At 50.5% G+C, this 17,707-nt stretch overlaps 1 protein-coding gene and 1 non-coding gene across 3 annotated transcripts; one reads left to right on the forward strand and one right to left on the reverse strand.

Annotated features, from left to right (window-relative positions):
• Positions 1 to 1,392: 1,392 nt before the first annotated feature.
• On the reverse strand, positions 1,393 to 16,844 carry CARD19 (caspase recruitment domain family member 19). Of its 2 annotated transcripts, XM_043927813.1 has the most exons (6): positions 16,556 to 16,842; positions 5,144 to 5,286; positions 3,549 to 3,702; positions 2,258 to 2,317; positions 1,941 to 2,012; positions 1,393 to 1,657 (listed from the first exon to the last, which is right to left on the reverse strand). In XM_043927813.1, exons 1-6 carry the CDS (start codon positions 16,560 to 16,562, stop codon positions 1,542 to 1,544), a joined length of 552 nt encoding a protein of 183 aa, XP_043783748.1. In that variant the 5' UTR covers positions 16,563 to 16,842; the 3' UTR covers positions 1,393 to 1,541. The 2 variants fall into 2 exon arrangements, with proteins under 2 accessions (XP_043783748.1, XP_043783749.1); XM_043927814.1 differs by lacking the exon at positions 2,258 to 2,317 and having other exon boundaries at positions 16,556 to 16,844.
• On the forward strand, positions 7,704 to 7,830 carry LOC122673107. Its single transcript, XR_006334597.1, has one exon. It is a non-coding gene; the product is annotated as a small nucleolar RNA SNORA27 (small nucleolar RNA).
• Positions 16,845 to 17,707: the final 863 nt, after the last annotated feature.

Consider the following 17,707-nt stretch of genomic DNA (forward strand, 5'->3'; position numbering starts at 1 on the left):
CTGTGTCCACAGGGACATTTCCACGACAAGATCCTGAGCCTGAGGCCAGGAGGTGAGACAGATGGGTGCAAGCTCCCTGGCTGAGGAGACAGGCCCATCTCCCCAAGGCAATTACAGGGCTCGGCTCTGAGAACAAGGGGCTATGTGTGGCCAACAAGGGGCTCCCCCAGGCCGTTAGGGGAGGGCGTGAGGAGCCAGAGGCCAAGACTTCAAATGGCACGATTACACTTTTCATCTCTAACAGTCCGAGAAGTTTCTGTGGACTCTCTTTTTGTCTCTCAACCTCCTCTCCACCTGGGATCAGGGATAAGATTTTGTGTTCCTGTCTAGGCTCTGACCATATATGTGTCCCTGACCCCCAAAGTCAAGATCACTGCTTCCCCAGGAGGGAGGGGCTCCATCTCCCGGACAGTGGGGTCTGAGGAGCCTCACAGGGCCCAGGAACTGGGTGTTGGCTCTGGTGACTAGACAGAGACAAGAGGGCTGATGGGGGGTATCTCCCTGGGACATGTCATAGGAAGGGAATGAAGATGGTGGTCGAGCCCCTCAAGTGCCGGGTCCTCCTTTCTTGGCTCAGTGACCTCCCCTTTCAGTCTCAGCTTCTTCGTCAGGAAAGCAAGGGCAGCAGCCCCCACGTTCTGGGGCTGTGGGAGGAGTCACAGTAACACATGCAAGCACTAGAGCATCACAAGGCATTTGGCTGGTGCCCCTCCATGGCCCTCCCCTAACGGCCTGGGGTTTGGCCACACGCAGGCTCCTTGTTCTGAGCCGAGCCCTGTAATTGCCTTGGGGACAAAGGCCTGTCCCCTCAGCCAGGGAGCTTGCAACCGTCTATCTCACCTCCTGGCCTCAGGCTCAGGATCTTGTCATAGAAATGTCCCTGTGGACACAGAAGGGCGAGTGTACACATCCAAGAGGGTTTGGTGCTCTGCCTTTGGCCCTGGTGGCCCTGTGAGCCGAGGAAGGGTAACAGAGCAGTCCAGAGGGCCTGCCTGTCCATCCTCCAGACCTGGGGCTGAGGACTGGGACAGAGCGGAGATGGGCGGGGGCAGGTATGGGGACCAACAGTGCTCCAGGTAGGAGATGGCAAGAAGGGTTCAAGGTAGGGAGTTCTGCAGAGCAGCAGTGGAAGAAGGCCACAGAAGGAGGGAACACGACACGTGCAGGGCTGTATCTGGAAGTGCGCACTGGGGACGGCCGGGGACACCTGGGGTGGGTAGTCCACGTGCAGGGGTGAGACCCAGGCCCCGAGGAGTCCGGGAAGGCGGCCTCAGCAGGACCTGGGTCTTGGGTTGGACTCAGGAAGTGAAGAACCCACAAGATCAACCCTAGCTACAGACGCTGTCATTTCTTGAATTGGAATCATCTAGAAAACACTCCTGGGAGAAGAGATGAGACTCAAACATTTAATATTGTTGAACACCTCTGTACAATGAAAGTAAAGTGCTTATTACAGAAATTATAAATAGCAAGAAATAAACACTTAGGAATGAAGCAAGCCCCTGGAGAGCAATCACGCAGGTGGGCCGGGCTGAGGTCAGTCAGAGGCCCCCCAGGTCATCTGTGAGAAAGGCCAGCAGGAAGCGGCTGACGTGCCTGTCAATGATGACAGGGGAGAAGCCCAAGACACGCCGGGCCCCTGGCAGCACCTTGGGGTCTGGAAGACAAGGGGGTCTCAGAACTCCTCAAGAAGGTACCTTCTCATCCTCGCAGCATCACCAGCCCACACCTGAGTGATGTGGGGTTCCCATGCCAAGAGGGTCTGTCTGGTGCTGCTCCCACCCAGGACCTGGACAAGGTCAGCAAGGCAGGAAAGCGACGGCAGGCATGCCACACTGGGTCACAAGGAGGGGCCTCAGGTGTGGGCCTCCGTCCATCTGGCAGGGCTCAGCCCCAGGATGTGGAGAGGGCTGGCCGAGGGCTGGCCAGGCAGCACCCACCTGGAGGGCAGCAGTAGATGAGGAGCGCCAGGCCTGCGGCCAGGCCGAGGCAGGTCAGGAAAGCCACAGGTCCTGGGGAGAAATGCACGTGAGCAGCTCCACGAGCCCTGAAGGGCGGGGAGGGGTCCGGAGGCCTCGAGGACAGGCTCACACCCTGTGCTGGGGTCAGCCAGGCAGGGATGCCCCTAGCGAGCACCCTGAGGGGGTCTGTCCAATGGGCAGTCAGGAACGGAACCCAACTTGGAATGAGAAGCCCCCGAGACAGAGGTGGAGCCCTGGGTCAGGGGACAGAGAAAAGGGATGTGGGAGGCGGTTACCCCTGTCACTGAGCTCACGGCTTGCGGTGCCCGAGTCTAGCTCTGTGCAATCTGAGTTCTCTGGAAACAAAATCACAGGGCATGGTTAGTCATAGTGGGGCTGGAGAGTAAGGTGGTCGCCTGCCATCGAGAAACCAAGGAGGCCACCACGGCCCCTCCCTGCAGACCACCCAGGCCCCCTGGGTTGTGCGGAGGCTGAGTCCTCCAAGCTGTGTCTGGGGCCGGGGATGGGGAGCCGGGGCGGGTCGGGGGGGGAGGCGGGCAGTCAGCACCAGGAAAGGACCCCTGCACAGTTTGGGGCTCTTCTCCTTTTGTCCACTTATGGGAACTTGAGGACCATGGGATGGGGATTTCACTGTTCCCTGGCAACCACAAGGCACCCAACAGTGCAAACACCTGCCTGTGCAAAGTCTGATGATGCTGAGTGAGGGCAGGGCGCTCTTTCTCTTTCCCCAGACCTCTCTGGGGGTCCCCAATCAACCAGCTCCTTGATAACCCTGAGGGCACCCTGGAAGGTCCCTGACTTCAGGCAGGGCTGTGTGGTCCTGACAGCTGGGGTGATAGGACCGTTCCATGCCGCAGCTCAGGGCCCAGTCCTGCCTGCCTGTCCTTGGGGCCCCCAGTCCAGCTGAGTGGCCTGAGGGGAGCCACCTCTCCCCTCACGGCCTCCAGCCTTTCATGTGAGGATTGAGGGACAGTAGCCACTCACCCTGGGGACCTGGGTGCAGAGGCTTCAAGGCTGAGATGCCATCCGTACCCGTGGCTTCCCTGTACCCATCCTGGCAGCTCAGAGGATCCCTCTAAGGCTTCCTGGGCCATGGGCTGGCACTTCTAGACCAAAACACCTTGTCCTGGACCAGCCATATGTGCCAGAGACTGTTGTACAGAAACACCCACACCCTGAGGATCTACCTGGGTGAAAGTATATACAACCTCTGTCGTGGGAGGCAGTTCATTCAAGGCTGGTGTAGCCTACAGCTGTGAGCTAATTCTGATCAGAAGGGTAAGGATTCCCAGGTTCATTCGATTATAGAGGAACGGGGAGGACTACATGCACCAGATACTTTCGTGTAAGAAACAGCAGAAGCAAAAGGAAGACAGAGAGATGGAGATGGACACACAGAGAGACATGGAGAGACAGACAGGGAGCTTGGAGACAGAGAGATCTGTGTTGTCTGAAATACTCTCTCTATGCTCTCTGAGGGTCACATAAGACACAACCAGACGGTTGTCTCTGGCGAAGGGCTGAGCAAGGAGATGCCAAGGCCAGAGAGCTGGGACACGCACTTACGCAGGGCGTGCCGGCTAGGCAAACAGCTGTGCAGTGGCTGGGCGTGGATATACAGGGCCCGGTAGAACTCCTGGCAATCCCGCTCACCGCTCCGCTGCAGGTGGCCCAAGAGGTCGCAGAGACGCACTCGCAGAGACACCTTGGGGTTCCGGAACTGGAGGAGGAAGGGGCACAAGACGAGATCAGGCTGGAGGACCCTGGACTCAGCCCCAGCCCCAACCTCCTCAATGGCTGTGATTCCGCCTTGGTGGCTGGAACACCCATGGGGAGGTAGCAATTGCTACCAAAGACTCAACCACTCCCATGCAGTGCCCAAGATTGTGCTACACGGCCACTAATCCTTGCACTCCCATTGGAGGCCTAGACAGGTCACCAAGAAAGATGGTGGTGACATTATGCCACCATAATGTCCATAAGTGTGGAAACTTAGCAGCTTGCTAACTTGGTTTTCCCACGTGTGAAAAAGGAAATAATAAACACACACAGTATGATCATTATAGGAAACCTTCAAGGTAATGGCATAAATGATAACTTCTAGTAGTTCATAGTCTACAGGAATGTGATTCAAGTTTTACAAAATATCAAGGGTTAAGCAGAAAAAAGAGGTGGCTTTTTCGATGTGGCTGACTGAAACATAGGTGGCTGTAAAGGTCAGTGGACAGGGTACTTGCACTGACCCCCAGAACGTGGAGGCGATGGCGGGTGCTGCCACCTGGTGGTGATGGACCACTCTACAAGGAACTAGCGTTGAACCACAAGTACAGAAACTGCAAAGCAAAGGCAGGCGTGCAGCAGAAACCACCGGTATCTCCGAGGAAAGGAACCGTGCGGGTGTGTGTGCAGGAGTCTCCTTTTTCTCATGTAAACATCTGAAGCTTTTCAAGTTTTTTTAAAAATAATGAATGCATATTAGACTTTTAATTACAAGACAGAAATTTGAGCCCCTACTTTTTAACTTACTGTACTTTTATAACTCAACAAGCATCTGAGCCAGTAGCAGGGTGCGGGGTGGATTCTAGCTCTGTCCCCTGGAGAGGCCTCAGCCCTCCAGAGAGCCCTGCACGGGTGCCCCAAGAGGAGAAGGGCTCGCTCTGTCACCCATCTGGGAGGCAGGTCATGTGCCCCAGGGCCCCAGTCTCTGGCACCAACCCCCAGTGCTACAAGGGAGCCAGAGAGGTGGGTGGGGTGCACAAGGAGCACCCACCCTCATCCAATGTCCCCGAACAGGACGGGCCAGATCACACCCAAAATGATTGCCCATTTTGAACTTTTGGAAGATGCTGAGTGAAGAGTTCTACAGCACTCGGTAGAGTGAATCTGGTATCCCTGCTCCTCTCCCACCCTGGTACTCCCCTGTTCCCCCTCCCAGGTCTGTCTCATGTTGTCACACATCCCCTGTGATCCTCCAGCATTTCTGAAAGGGGCTAGAAGTTCTGATGACATCTAAAGAGACTAAAGCTCAAAAAGCTGATGTTCTAGGCCCAAGGTCACCCCAAGGAGATAGGTTTTCACCTCCAAGCTGTCCCGCCCCACCGCCCCCCTTCTCCCAGCCCAGAGAGGAAGGAATGGGAGAGCAGCCTCAGGTTCCTTGGCACCTTTTCTGCGTCCTTGTTGCTGAGGATCTGGGGATAGTAGCGGTTTAGCTGGAGGATAATCCTGTCCACCTGCTGCTCGCTCAGGCGTCCGAGGCCAGTGAGGAAAGGAGTGTCCTGCACTAGGCGATCACAGTAGGTTTGCTCTGAAACAGAAGCAGAGAACAGAGAAGGACATGAGCCAGCACAGCCCAAGGAGGGAGTGTCGAGTCCCACACACCGTGACACAGCCATGGCAGGAGCTCCACAGGAAGACCCCGTGCCCACCAAGAGGTGTACCAGCTAAAAAAAAAAAAAAAAAAGAGGTGTACCAGCTGTAAGCATCTGGACAACTGCTGACATCCCGACTCATGCACAGCCCAGGATTCCCCCATGTCATGCCAATCCCCTTGCAAAACAGTGGGGTGGGTGGGTGCAGTGATAAAGGTACAGAGTACTCAAAAGCAGAGCAGAGCGTCTGGCTCCTCCTCTCTTCTATGCCTGAGAGCTTATCACAAAAAAACTCAGAAGGGTGAAGAGTCTGCTGTCTGTGGAGTCCCCCAGTGCTCTCTGGAAATAGCCAGGCCTGAGGAAGGACACAGCAGCACAGAGAAGGCCCAACTCCAAAGCTCCTACAGCCACTGTTGTCATGGGGACAGGAGATAGACAGACAGGAGCTCAGGGTTTAGAGTGGCCTGGCCACTTTGAGCTGGCATAGACACCAGACACAGTATCCGCAAGGCCTTGGGAAGCTGCCACAAACAGCAGACCAACATGCCTGCTACCCAGGAGGCTGGGAAATGCTTTTCCTTTTGTTTTTTTCTTTCCGAATCATCATTCAAACATCACTGTTACACTATCTTTCCCATTAAGAATGTCCCTTAGAATGACAAGCCTTTAAAGGCAGGGAGTGGATGGGGAGAAGTTGGTGGGCAGATGGCAAAGAATCTCTGAGGAAAGGTCCCAAGTCCCTGCGGCCCTAGCTACCTGAACAAGTGCACCACCTTGCCCATGTGAGGCAGCTTGTCCTGCTTCCTGGGGGACCCAGGGGATGGGGGGTTGGTGCATGGGCAGGCAGAGCCGTATAGGAGGAGTCTCTGTATGTGACTGAAGTTAAGCTGACATCAATTGAAATTAGATAGCTGTAACTTTACCATATTAAACATAACCCCCATGGTAACCACAAAGAAAATGTCCATTGAATATACACAAAAGAACATCAAAATGTGTTACTACAGAAATCAACACAAAAGGAAGTAATGGAAGAAATGAAGGACAAAAAAGCTACAAGACATACAGAAAACAAACAGCAAACAGGTAGAAACAAGTGGTCCCTTGTCAGTAATTAAATGTAAATCGATTAAACTCTCTAATCAAAAGACACAGATTGACAGAACAGATTTGTGATACTGTGATTTACAGTAAGAAATATATATTCACTCAGTCATGTCCGACTCTTTGCAACCCCATGGACTATGCAGTCCATAGAATTTTCTAGGCCAGGATACTGGAGTGGGTAGCCTTTCCCTTCTCCAGGGGATCTTTCCAACCCAGGGATTGAACCCAGGTCTCCCGCATTAAAGGCAGATTCTTTGCCAGCTGAGACACCAGAGAAGCCACCTAAGGAAGCCTCCATAACCTTCCCCCCTACCAAAGTGGGGTTTGGAGCACCTCCCAGTTACTAAACACATGGAGGTGCCTGGGAGGAGCATGGAAGCTCCATGCCCCTTCTCACATGTTTTGCCCTATGCATTTCTTCCACCTGGATGTTCACTTGTATCCTTGAAATATCCTGTGTAACAAACTGTGAACAGGAAGTATTTTCCTGAGTTCTGTGAACTGCTCTAGCAAATGACAGTCAGGGGAACTCTGATTTATAGCCATCAGTTAGAAGCACAGGGGGTAGCCTGGACTAGCGACTGGCATTTCAAGTAGGGGCAATCTTGTGGGACTGAGCCTAAAGTGAACCTGTGGGATCTGACACTCTCCAGACAGATGGTGTAAGAACTAAGTTAAATTTATAGGACCCCCAGTTGGTGTCCACCAGAGAACTGGAAAACTGCTTGACAGAGAAAAACCCCACACACATTTGGTAACCGAAAGTGTCAGAAATAAAAGCGTTGAGAAAATATGTATCGAGAAAAGAAACGCAAGAAGGCAAAGTGGTTGTCTGAGGAGACCTTACAGATAGCTGAGGAAAGAAGAGAAGCGAAATGCAAGGGAAAAAGGAAAAGATGTACCCAACTGAATGCAGGGTTCCGGAGAACAGCAAGGAGAGATAAGAAGGCCTTCTTAAATGAACAGTGCAAAGTAATAGAGGAAAACAAATAGAATGGGAAGACTAGAGATTTCTTCAAGAAAACTGGAGATATCAAGGGAGCATTTCATGCAAAGATGGACATAAGGGACAGGAACGGTATAAGGACCTAAGAGAAGCAGAAGAGATTAAGAAGTGGCAAGAATACACAGAAGAACTATACAAAAAAGGTTTTAATGACCCAGATAATCAGGATGGTATGGTCACTCATGTAGAGCCAGACATTGTGGAGTGTGAAGTCAAGTGGGCCTTAAGAAGCATTACTACACACCCCCTTTCACTTTGCCAATTGGACTTATGTCTTTATTGGTCATTCAAGTGGAGCAAAGGAAATAACCTTCTAAAACTCAGGCAAACTGGGTGTCTGTCTTGTAACCTGTCAGAGGAAACGTTGTAAAAAAAAAAAAAGAAGCATTACTACAAACAAAGCTAGTGGAGGTGACAGAAGTCCAGCTGAGTTATTTCAAATCTTAAAGGATTCTAAAGTGCTACATTCAATATGTCAGCAAATTTGGAAAACTCAGCAGTGACCATGGAACTGGAAAAGGTCAGTTTTCAATTCAGTCCGAAAGAAGAGCAAGGCCAAAGAACATGTAATCTACTGTACTACTGCGCTCATTTCACATGCTAGCATGGTTATGCTCAAAATCCTTAAAGCTAGGCTTCAGCAGTATGTGAACGGAGAACTTCCAGATGTACAAGCTGGGTTTAGAAAAAAACAGAGGAATCAGAGATCAAATTGTCAACATTCACTGGCTCACAGAGAAAGCAAGGGAATTCCAGAAAAAACATCTACTTCTGCTTCATTGACTATCCCAAAGTATTTGACTGTGTGGATCACAACACACTGTGGAAAATTCGTAAAAGAAATGGGAATATCAGACCACTTTATCTGTCTCCTGAGAAACCTGTATGTGGGTTAAAAAGCAACAATTAAAACAGGACATGGAACAACTGACTGGTTTACAACTGGGAAAGGAGTGCGACAAGGCTGTATATTGTCTCCCTTATTTAACTTAAAAAATTATTTACCTTAAATGCAGAGTACATCATGTAAAATGCTGGGCTGGATGAATCACAAGCTGGAATCAAGGTTGGCTGGAGAAATATCAACAACCTCAGATATGAAGATAATACCACACTAGTGGCAGACAGTGAAGAGGAACTAAAGAGCCTCTTGATGAGGGTGAAAGAGGAGAGTGAAAAAGCTGGCTTGAAACTCAACATTCAAAAAACTAAGACCATGGTATCCTGGTCCATCACTTCACAGCAAACAGAAGGGGAAGCAGTGACAGATTTAATTTTCTTGGGCTCTAAAATCACCATGGATGGTGACTGCAGCCATGAAATTTAAAAATGCTTGCTCCCTGGAAGAAAAGCTGTGAGAAACCTAGATAGCATATTAAAAAGCAGAGACATCATTTGCCAACAAAGGTCCGCCTAGTCAAAGCTATGGTTTTCCCAGGAGTCACGTATGGATGTGAGAATTGGACCATAAAGAAGGCTGAGTGTTGACCTGATGCTTTCGAATTTGGTACTGGAGAAGACTCTTGAGAGTTCCTTGGACTGCAAGGAGATCAAACCAGTCAATCCTAAAGGAAATAAACCCTGAAAGTTCATTGGAAGGACTGACGCTGAAGTTTCAATACTTTGCCCACCTGACGCAAAGAGCTGATCCTTGGAAAAGGTACTGATGCTGGGAAAGATTGAAGGCAAAGGAGAAGGGGCTGGCAGAGGATGAGATGGTTAGAGAGCATCATTGACTCAATGCACGTGAATTTGAGCAATCTCTGGGAGAGAATGGAGGACAGGGGAGCTTGGCATGCTACAGTCCATGAGGTCGAAAAGAGTTGGACATGACTTAGCAACTAAACAACATCATATCGAGAAAGCCCGAATGCAGCCATGAAGACCCAGTGCAGCCAACAACAACAACAAAATCAGTGCCCTCCTTAAAGCAGCCTGTATAAATGTTGACTCTTTCTGGCCAGGCTTGTTTGCAAAGGCTTTGGCCAGTGTCAATATCAGGAGCCTCATCTGCCACATGGGTGGCTGGTGGATCTGCTCCGAGCAGCTGGCGCTGCACCGGCAGTAGGTCCCATCCTCTTCCCCACTGCTGCCCTAGCTGAGGAGAAGAAAGCAGAGGCAAAGAAATAAGAATCTGAAAAGTCTAATGATGACATGGGCTTTGGTCTTTTTGACTAAACCTCTTCAGTAACACATTCAATAAAAAGTTGAACTCTTAAAAAAGGAATAAAACACTTAGAAATAAATTTAACCAAGGAGATGGAAGACTTGTACACTGATCTACAAAACACTACTCAAAGAAATGCTAAAAGATACAAATAAATGGAAAGACAGTCCATGTCCACCGGTTGGAAGACTTAATATTGTGAAGATGACAATATTACCCAAAGTGATCCAGGAATTCAATGTAACCCCTATCTAAACTGCAATAAATCTTTGTCTTTTTTTAATCTTAAAATTCATATGGGATGTCAAGGGACTCGTACAGTCAAAACAATCCTGAAAAAAGAACAAAGTGGATGATTCACACTTTCTCATTTCAAAATTTACTACAAAGCTACAGGAATCAAAACTGTGGTACTGACATATAGACCAACGTAATAGACTAGAAAGTCCAGAAATTAACCCTATTTTGAGTTAAAAAAAGAGTGAAAAGACAATCCATAGAATGGGAGAAAATATTTGCAAAGCATATATCTGATTAGGGATTAATATATATAGAAAGACAGAGAATATAAAAAGAACTCCTACAACTCAACAACAACAAAAAATCCTACAAAATAACCAATACAATGATGAGCAAAATACCTGAACAGGTATTTCTCCAAAGGCGGACAAATGACTGCTAAGTACATGAAAAGATGCTCAACATCACCAGTCATTAGCGAAAAGCAAGTCAAAATACAATGAGATACCATTTCATACTCGCTACTGCTACTGCTAAGTCACTTACGTCATGTCAAACTCTGTGTGACCCCATAGACGGCAGCCCACCAGGCTCCTCCGTCCCTGGGATTCTCCAGGCAAGAATACTGGAGTGGGTTGCCATTTTCTTCTCCAATGCATGAAAATGAAAAATGAAAGTGAAGTCGCTCAGCCATGTCCGACTCTTAGCGACCCCATGGACTGCAGCCTACCAGGCTCCTCCGTCCATGGGATTTTCCAGGCAAGAGTACTGGAGTGGGGTGCCATTGCCTTCTCTGGCATACTCATATGGACAGAGGGAACATGAATATGAGGATGAGGAGAAACTGGAACTCTCATGCACTCCTGGTGGGCAGGTAAAATGGTGCAGCTACAATGGAAAACATTATGGCTGTTCCTCAAATAGTTAATCAAATACATCCGCAATTCCATTTCTGGGTATACACTGAAAAGAACTCAAAACAGAGACTCAAACAGATATGTGCACGTTAAGTTCAGAGTAGCATTTATTCACAAAGCCAAAAGGTAAAAACAACCCGTGTCCACAGACAGATGAACAGATAGAAAAATTTGGTATACATACAACAAAATACTATACAACCATAAGAAGGAACGGAATTCTAATACATGGGTTCAAAAACATGGTTGAACCATGAAAACAACATGCTAAGTGAAATAAATTAGACACAAAAGGATAAGTGAAGTGAAGTGTTATGTTAGTTGCTCAGTTGTGTCTGACTCTTTGCGACCCCATGAACTGTCACCCACAAGGCTCCTCCATCCATGGGATTTTCCAGGCAAGAATATCGGAGTGGGTTGCCATTTCCTTCTCCAGGGGATCTTCCTGACCCAGGGATGGAACCCAGGTCTCCTGCATTGCAGGCAGACTCTACCATTTGAGCCACCAGGGAAGCCCATACAAAAGGACAAATGTATTATTCCACTATATGAACTATCTAGAATAAGCAAATTCTAAAGACAGAAAGTACCATAGTGATTAACAGGAGCTGCAGGTAGGGGTGAAAGTGGAGTTATTGTTTAATGAGTACACAGTTTCTCTTTGTGATGATGAAAAAGTTCTTGAAATGCACAGTTTCACAGCACTGTGGATGTATTTAATCCCAATGAAATGGTTAAAATGGTAAATTTTATGTTCTGTATATTTTACCACACATATACATATAAATGGACATGAATCTGAGCAAACTCCAGGAGACAGTTGAGGACAGAGGAGCCTGAGCAAGCTTGCAAACAGTCGGCCACAACTTAGCGACTGAACAACAAAATACATATAAAGGTAAGTGGATAATATATTAAACTGTGGTTCAGTTTAATAAGTTACAATGGAATATAACCCAGTGATAAAAAGACCTACGAAGTTACAAAAAGACATTGAGGAAACAAATGAGTTTTGTTAAAGGTTAAAGAAGCCAATTTAAAGGCTATAAACTATATGATCCCAAGTATATGATATTTTAGAAAATGCAAAACAATGGAGACAGTAAAAAGATCAGTGGTTGCCAAGGGTTATGGAAGAGGGAGGGATAAATAGATGGAGCACAGATGTTTAACCCAGTAAAACTTCTTGTATGATACTGTAATAGTGGATACAGGACATCTTGAATTATTCAAAACTCATCAAGTATACAACACAAGGAATGAACCATCATATTAATATGAACTTTAGTTAGTGACAACTGAAATTAATAATACTGTATCACTATTGGCTTATTAAGGTAACAACCATACAAATGCAAGATATTAATAACAGAGGAAACGGGGTGGGGGGAGCCCTCTGTGCTATCTGCTCGATTGTCTATAAACTAAAAATGCTCCAAAAATAAATTCTAGTAATTAATAAGAAATACTATTTGGAAAGTCCATTGCTGAAATTTTTTTTCTTTTACAATTTTATCTATTTTATTTTTGGCTGTGCTAGATCTTCACTGCTGTGCGGGCTTTCCTCCGGTTGTGCTAAGCAGGGGCAACTCTCTAGTTGTGGCGCACACGTTTCTCATTGCAATGACTTCTCCTGTTGCAGAGCATGGGCTTTAGGGTGCGCGGAGCTCAGCTGTTACAGCTCCCGGGCTCAATAGTTGTGGCACAAGGGCCGAGCCGCTCTGCAGTTTGTGGGAGCTTCCCAGATCTGGGATAAAACCCATGTCTCCTGCATTGACAGGCAGATTCTTTACGACTAAGCAACCAGGGAAACCCTCCACTGTTGAATTTTAAAGATGAAAACAACAGTCACAGAAAGGAGATGAATTCTTGGATTGGGTGGTGTTCACTGGAAAGGAGCATGAAGGATTTTCTGGAGTGACAGAAACATTCTAGCTTGATTTGGCCTGGGCCAGTTGTTCCACGAGTATATAGGTTTGTCAAAACTTAAGAGAATTTTTCCCTAAAAATGAGTGTATCTATAAGTAAACAGTACCTCAATAAAGTTGATTTTTAAAAAATAGGGTCATTGAGTTGGAACACGTGGGGCCTCCTCCTGATTTCTTCCATGGGCCCAACTCAATAGACCGTTTACCTTCTCATCTCTCTCTCCTGATACTACCTCCTCCTGGATGGTCTATTTCCCCTAGAATAAGAATTTCTAACTTTTAATTCTCCCAGTCTCTGGAAGTATATTTTGAAGACAGACTTGTCAGCAGCTCCAACATGGTAAAGAAGTCATGGACAGGGATGCAGAGACACTTGTCACCACCACGTGGCAGGACCCTCCTGGCCACCAGGCTTCATCACCTGTAGCCTCTCTGATTAAAGAGTTAACAATATTGGCCATAGTTCACGGACTGGGACCCATGCTTGGGCATTCTGAGAGCTCTATGCATCATCATTCTTCCATCAGCTCTGCTACACGAGCATGACCACTACCCTCATTTTCAGAAGGAGAAACTGAGGCACCATAAGTAGATAAGGTACCTGCTTAAGACCTCAATCAGCTGGAGAGTGATGGATTGAGTTCAGGACCCAGGCACAGTGTTGGGGCCCATTTCTGCCTCTCTGATCAATCTACTAAATAATCATGCAATTTAGCTGCATCCTGTCTGCTCCTGACCGAGCCGTGGGCTGTCTTGCCCAGTGCTGCCAGCGTGTGCACCTGTGCATAGGGCTGGCACACACAGAGCACTCACTAAGAGTGTGGGAACGAATGCACAGAGGTCCAAGCCTCAGGGCAAGGGCTGTCAGCGGACAGTGACCAGCTCTTCTGCACCGGCTCCTCCCCTCCTGCAGGCTGCCAGCCAGGGGGGCCTCCACTGCCTGGAGCTGTGCGTCACTTGGCATAATGGCATAGCCTGGGGACCGCAGCTCTGGGCTCTGCCGTGCCCCATGCTTCCTGTGGCTGTTTGTGAGCTGTGCACACAAACCACACCCGGGCGGCCATTCACAGGCATGACGAAGCACAAGAAAGGAAACCAGTCTGGTCCCAAGTGACAGTCCCAGATAGTTTTTAAGGAAGGAGGAAGAGGAATGCGCTGGCATAAAAACTCACCAGACCTTCGCCAGCAACCTTTGCTAAGCCCTACCTCCCCCATCGTCGCTTTTTTCTTTGGGGGGCGCTGGGTCTTCACTGCTGCATGCAGGCTCTCGTTAGTTGCGGCAAGCAGGGGCTACTCTTCATTGTAGTGGCTTCTCTTGTTGCAGAACACAGGCTCTAGGCACACAGGCTCAGTAGGTGCAGCGGGCGGGCTCTAGGGCAGGCGGACTTCAGCGGCTGCGGCACATGGGCTCAGGAGTTGAGGCTCATGGGCTCCGGAGCACAGCCTCATCAGTTGTGGTGCACGCGCTTAGAAGCTCTGTGGCATGTTGAATCCTCCCAGACCAAAGATCAAACCTGTGTCCCCTGCACTGGCAGGGGGATTCTTATCCACTGTGTGACCACGGAAGTCCCCCTCCCCCATCAACTTGCCCTCCTGGCACCACAAGCATGGTTAGGCTGGCCAACCTGTTAGCCTGTCCTGGCACTGGAGGCCCTGTGGGAGCTGGCCTCACTTGCCCTCACCAGGTCTCCCAGCCCCTGAGCCAACCCTGCACACCAACGCCCAACTGCATCATTCTGCCTCGGATTCCCAAGGACAAGAACACCTCTTCCTATGGTTTCCACCTGGCTAACTCACACTCACCGTCCTCCTCTCGACTTTCCTGAGTTTCCCAACCACCACCACCCCCATCGAAGTCCAGATGCTTGGGCCTCAACCTCCCCTCCCAAATTGAATCTCCCAGAATCCCCTCCTGTCCCAGTGTCCAACCTGGCCTCAGGCATGGAGCTGAGACGACCCACTCCCCAGCACACCACAAGGAAGGGGCTGGTTCTGCAGCAACAGTAATTGCTACAGTGATACTTGGTCAGTTTGGGCCCTGCATCAGGCTCCACACGCTCACTCTGCGACCCTTCATAAAGGCCCCAGAACAAGACAGGTTGCTATTGGTGCATGGAGACAGTAAGCCAGGAACTTGGGACCTATAGCCTCCCAGGTCTGTACTCTCTGGGCCCTAGTTCCCCATCCCCAAAGTGAATGGCTCTGAGGGAAGAGATCTCTAGAAGCCCAGGACACAGAGACAGTAGGGAGAAGGGGGATTTGTGGCCCTGGGCAAGGTCTAGTCCTGGCTCTGCCACTGACTGCCCCAGTGGTCTAGCGCACCTGCCCAAGCTGAGTCTTTGTTTTCTCATTCACACAGAGATATTCCGTATTTCCCCATACAGCAGGCCTGAGTAGGAAGCACCTGTTGCAGGGCCAGATGCACAGTAGGTACAATAGACCTTTGAACTGTGAGGGGACTGGGGGACAGACCCTGAGGAGTCAAAAATCCACACATTGCTTTACAGTCAGTCCTCCGTATCCATAATTTTGCATCTGAGAATTCAGCTAACCTCAGGTCAGGCAGTAGTATGTATGCATCAAAAAAAATCCACATATTTGAAACCGTCACATTTGAAACCCTAGGTCAGAGGATCAACTTTACTCAGAAATAGCAGCCACAGATAAAAACAGTTCAGAGAGACGACAGGGGAGTGAGTAGTACCTGGGGGTCTCTTCTGACTTAGGCTGGTACACTGGTGTCCTGGAAATCACCAGGTTCCTGCCCATGAAATCTTACTTGTATGTGGGACTTAGGCTGGGACTCCAGTGACAGCTAGGGAGAGAACAGGGACTTCAGGGGCCTCCCACACCCTGTGGGTCACCCTAGGTGACTTTTACCTCAGAAGCATTCCCTGATACAAGGTATGGCTTCTGGAAGCCACCACACTCCCTGATTACACTGTCATGTGCTCTCACCAGCCTATTACTCTCATGGAGCTTCTCCTACAGGGAAAGGTCCACAGAGCAGGGTCACTCTGCTCAGGATCAGGAAGGTGGTGGGTGGGTCCCCATTCGAGAGAGGCTCTTGGAGGATGGCTGGGCTGGGGACTGCATTCTGGGCAAAAAAAAAAAAAAAAGCTGGAGGGGCTGGGGCAGTCCAGATAGAGCACAAAGCCTTGGGAGACAGAGTCTGTGTGCAAGATTCCCTTGGGCCTGTCCCTGGACAAGGGGTGCAGCCTGGGAGATACCAGAGTCCCACAGGAACCACACACTGCCCAGGAAGGGCAGTCTCCTCAGGTGACTCCTAATAGAAGACACAGCCTTTTATCAGGAGTTTCTATATCTCCGAAGCTCAGTAGAACCCCAAAGAGTATTCCTTACCACCAATTTTACTTTCACCTCCCACTGCCAGGCCACAGATCCTCACCCCAGCAGCTCCCCACCTGCAGACATACGTTGGCCTCTGCCCTCCTGGAATCACCCAAGACCTGGTCCCCGTCCACTAGAACCTTCCACGGCTTGACCTGGCATCACAGCACAGAACACGCCAAGGCTCGGCCCCTAACGCTCAGAAGCCTCCAGCGCCTGACATGGCTTTGCCCACCAGAACTCTCCAGAGCTTGTCCATAGCCCCCGCCCCCCAAGCACCCTCCCAGACCCAGCCTGGCCTCGCCCCCCAAAGAACACAGCCCTGGGCCGCGCGCCGCTCTGCCGTCGTCCTGTCGACAGGGCACGCAGTCACGGGCAAGGTCACTCGCCGTCACAGCGAGGAGTGGTATCGGGACATTAGGACCCTACGCGCCACCGTGGCCGCTTGCCTGTCCCCGCATGGCAGGCACGACCCCGGACCGCGCTCACCTGTCATGGCGGCGGCACGCCGTGCATTCGGCCGACCCGATCCGTCCCCCTGCCGCTGTTAGTCCGTGTGGTTGTCCGCGCGTTGCCCGTGGGCCCCGGTGAGCGCCTCCCGCTCCGGCCCGCTTTTTCCCGGTGGGCCCCGCCCCTGGTATCCTCTCTGCTAAGCTCTAACCCCGCCCTCACTGAGCCCGCCCCTTCCCGCTAGGCCCCGCCCATGGCGTCGGCGGCGCGGCCGCAGGGTCTAAAACCACCAGCCTTCGCCGCAGTCCAGCTTCCTAACGCGTGGGCTACGGACGCCGCTGAGCCCTTAGCCCCGCCCCTCACTGCGTCCGCCCTTCCGGGAATCCAGGGCCTAGTCTCTGTCAACGCGAGGGCTCTAAACCCTGCCCTCACTGAGCCCCACCCTTGCAGACGTTAACTAGGTCGCGACCACAACGCTGAACCCCGCCCCTCGCTCGGTCCTCTTTAGTTACAGGGCCTCCAAAAGCCTTGCGCCTCTCTCCCGCCCACAGTAGGTGCCCTCAGCTCCGCCCCTCACTGAGCTCCGCCCCCGCTGCTCTGGGCTAAATCACCGCCAAGTCCCGACTCTAAACACCGCCACCACTCTAGCTCCGCCCCCTCGGCGCTAGCTACGTCGCTGCGCAGTCCTGAGCCCCTCCCCTCACTCGAGCCTCACCCCAACTCTGACTCAACTTCGTTTGTAGCCCACGCACTCCTCCCAGGCCTGGCTCCACCTTGGGTCTGCCCTGGTCCAGCCCTGTCTTGGCCTGGCGGGCCGGCCAGATTCGCAACACAGTCAGCGGTGCTACTGCGCGCCGCGCCGCACCGCGCCCCGCCCCGCCACCACCGAGTTCCCCTCTCCCATGAGGGAACTGGAGGATGCTTACTGGAGGGCTTCAGTTCAGTTCAGTCGCTCAGTCGTGTCGGACTCTGCGACCCCATGAACTGCCGCACGCCAGGCTTCCCTGTCCATCACCAACTCCCAGAGCTTACTCAAACTTCAGTCCATCAGATCAGTGACGCCATCCAACCATCTCATCCTCTGTCGGCCCCTTCTCCTCTGGCTTTCAATCTTTCCCAGCATCAGGGTCTTTTCTAGAGTCAGTTCTTCGCATCAGGTGGCCAGAGTATTGGAGTTTCAGCTTCAGCATC

This window comes from Cervus elaphus, chromosome 16 (genome assembly GCF_910594005.1).
Source record: "Cervus elaphus chromosome 16, mCerEla1.1, whole genome shotgun sequence".
In the NCBI taxonomy this organism is placed as follows: domain Eukaryota; kingdom Metazoa; phylum Chordata; class Mammalia; order Artiodactyla; family Cervidae; genus Cervus; species Cervus elaphus.

Coding starts and splice junctions, on each gene's coding strand:
- CARD19 (XM_043927813.1), bottom strand. Junction 3,703..5,143: donor GCAACAAGGACGCAGAAAAG/GTGCCAAGGAAC, acceptor TTCCTCCTCCAG/TTCCGGAACCCCAAGGTGTC. Junction 2,318..3,548: donor GCCTAGCCGGCACGCCCTGC/GTAAGTGCGTGT, acceptor TTTTGTTTCCAG/AGAACTCAGATTGCACAGAG.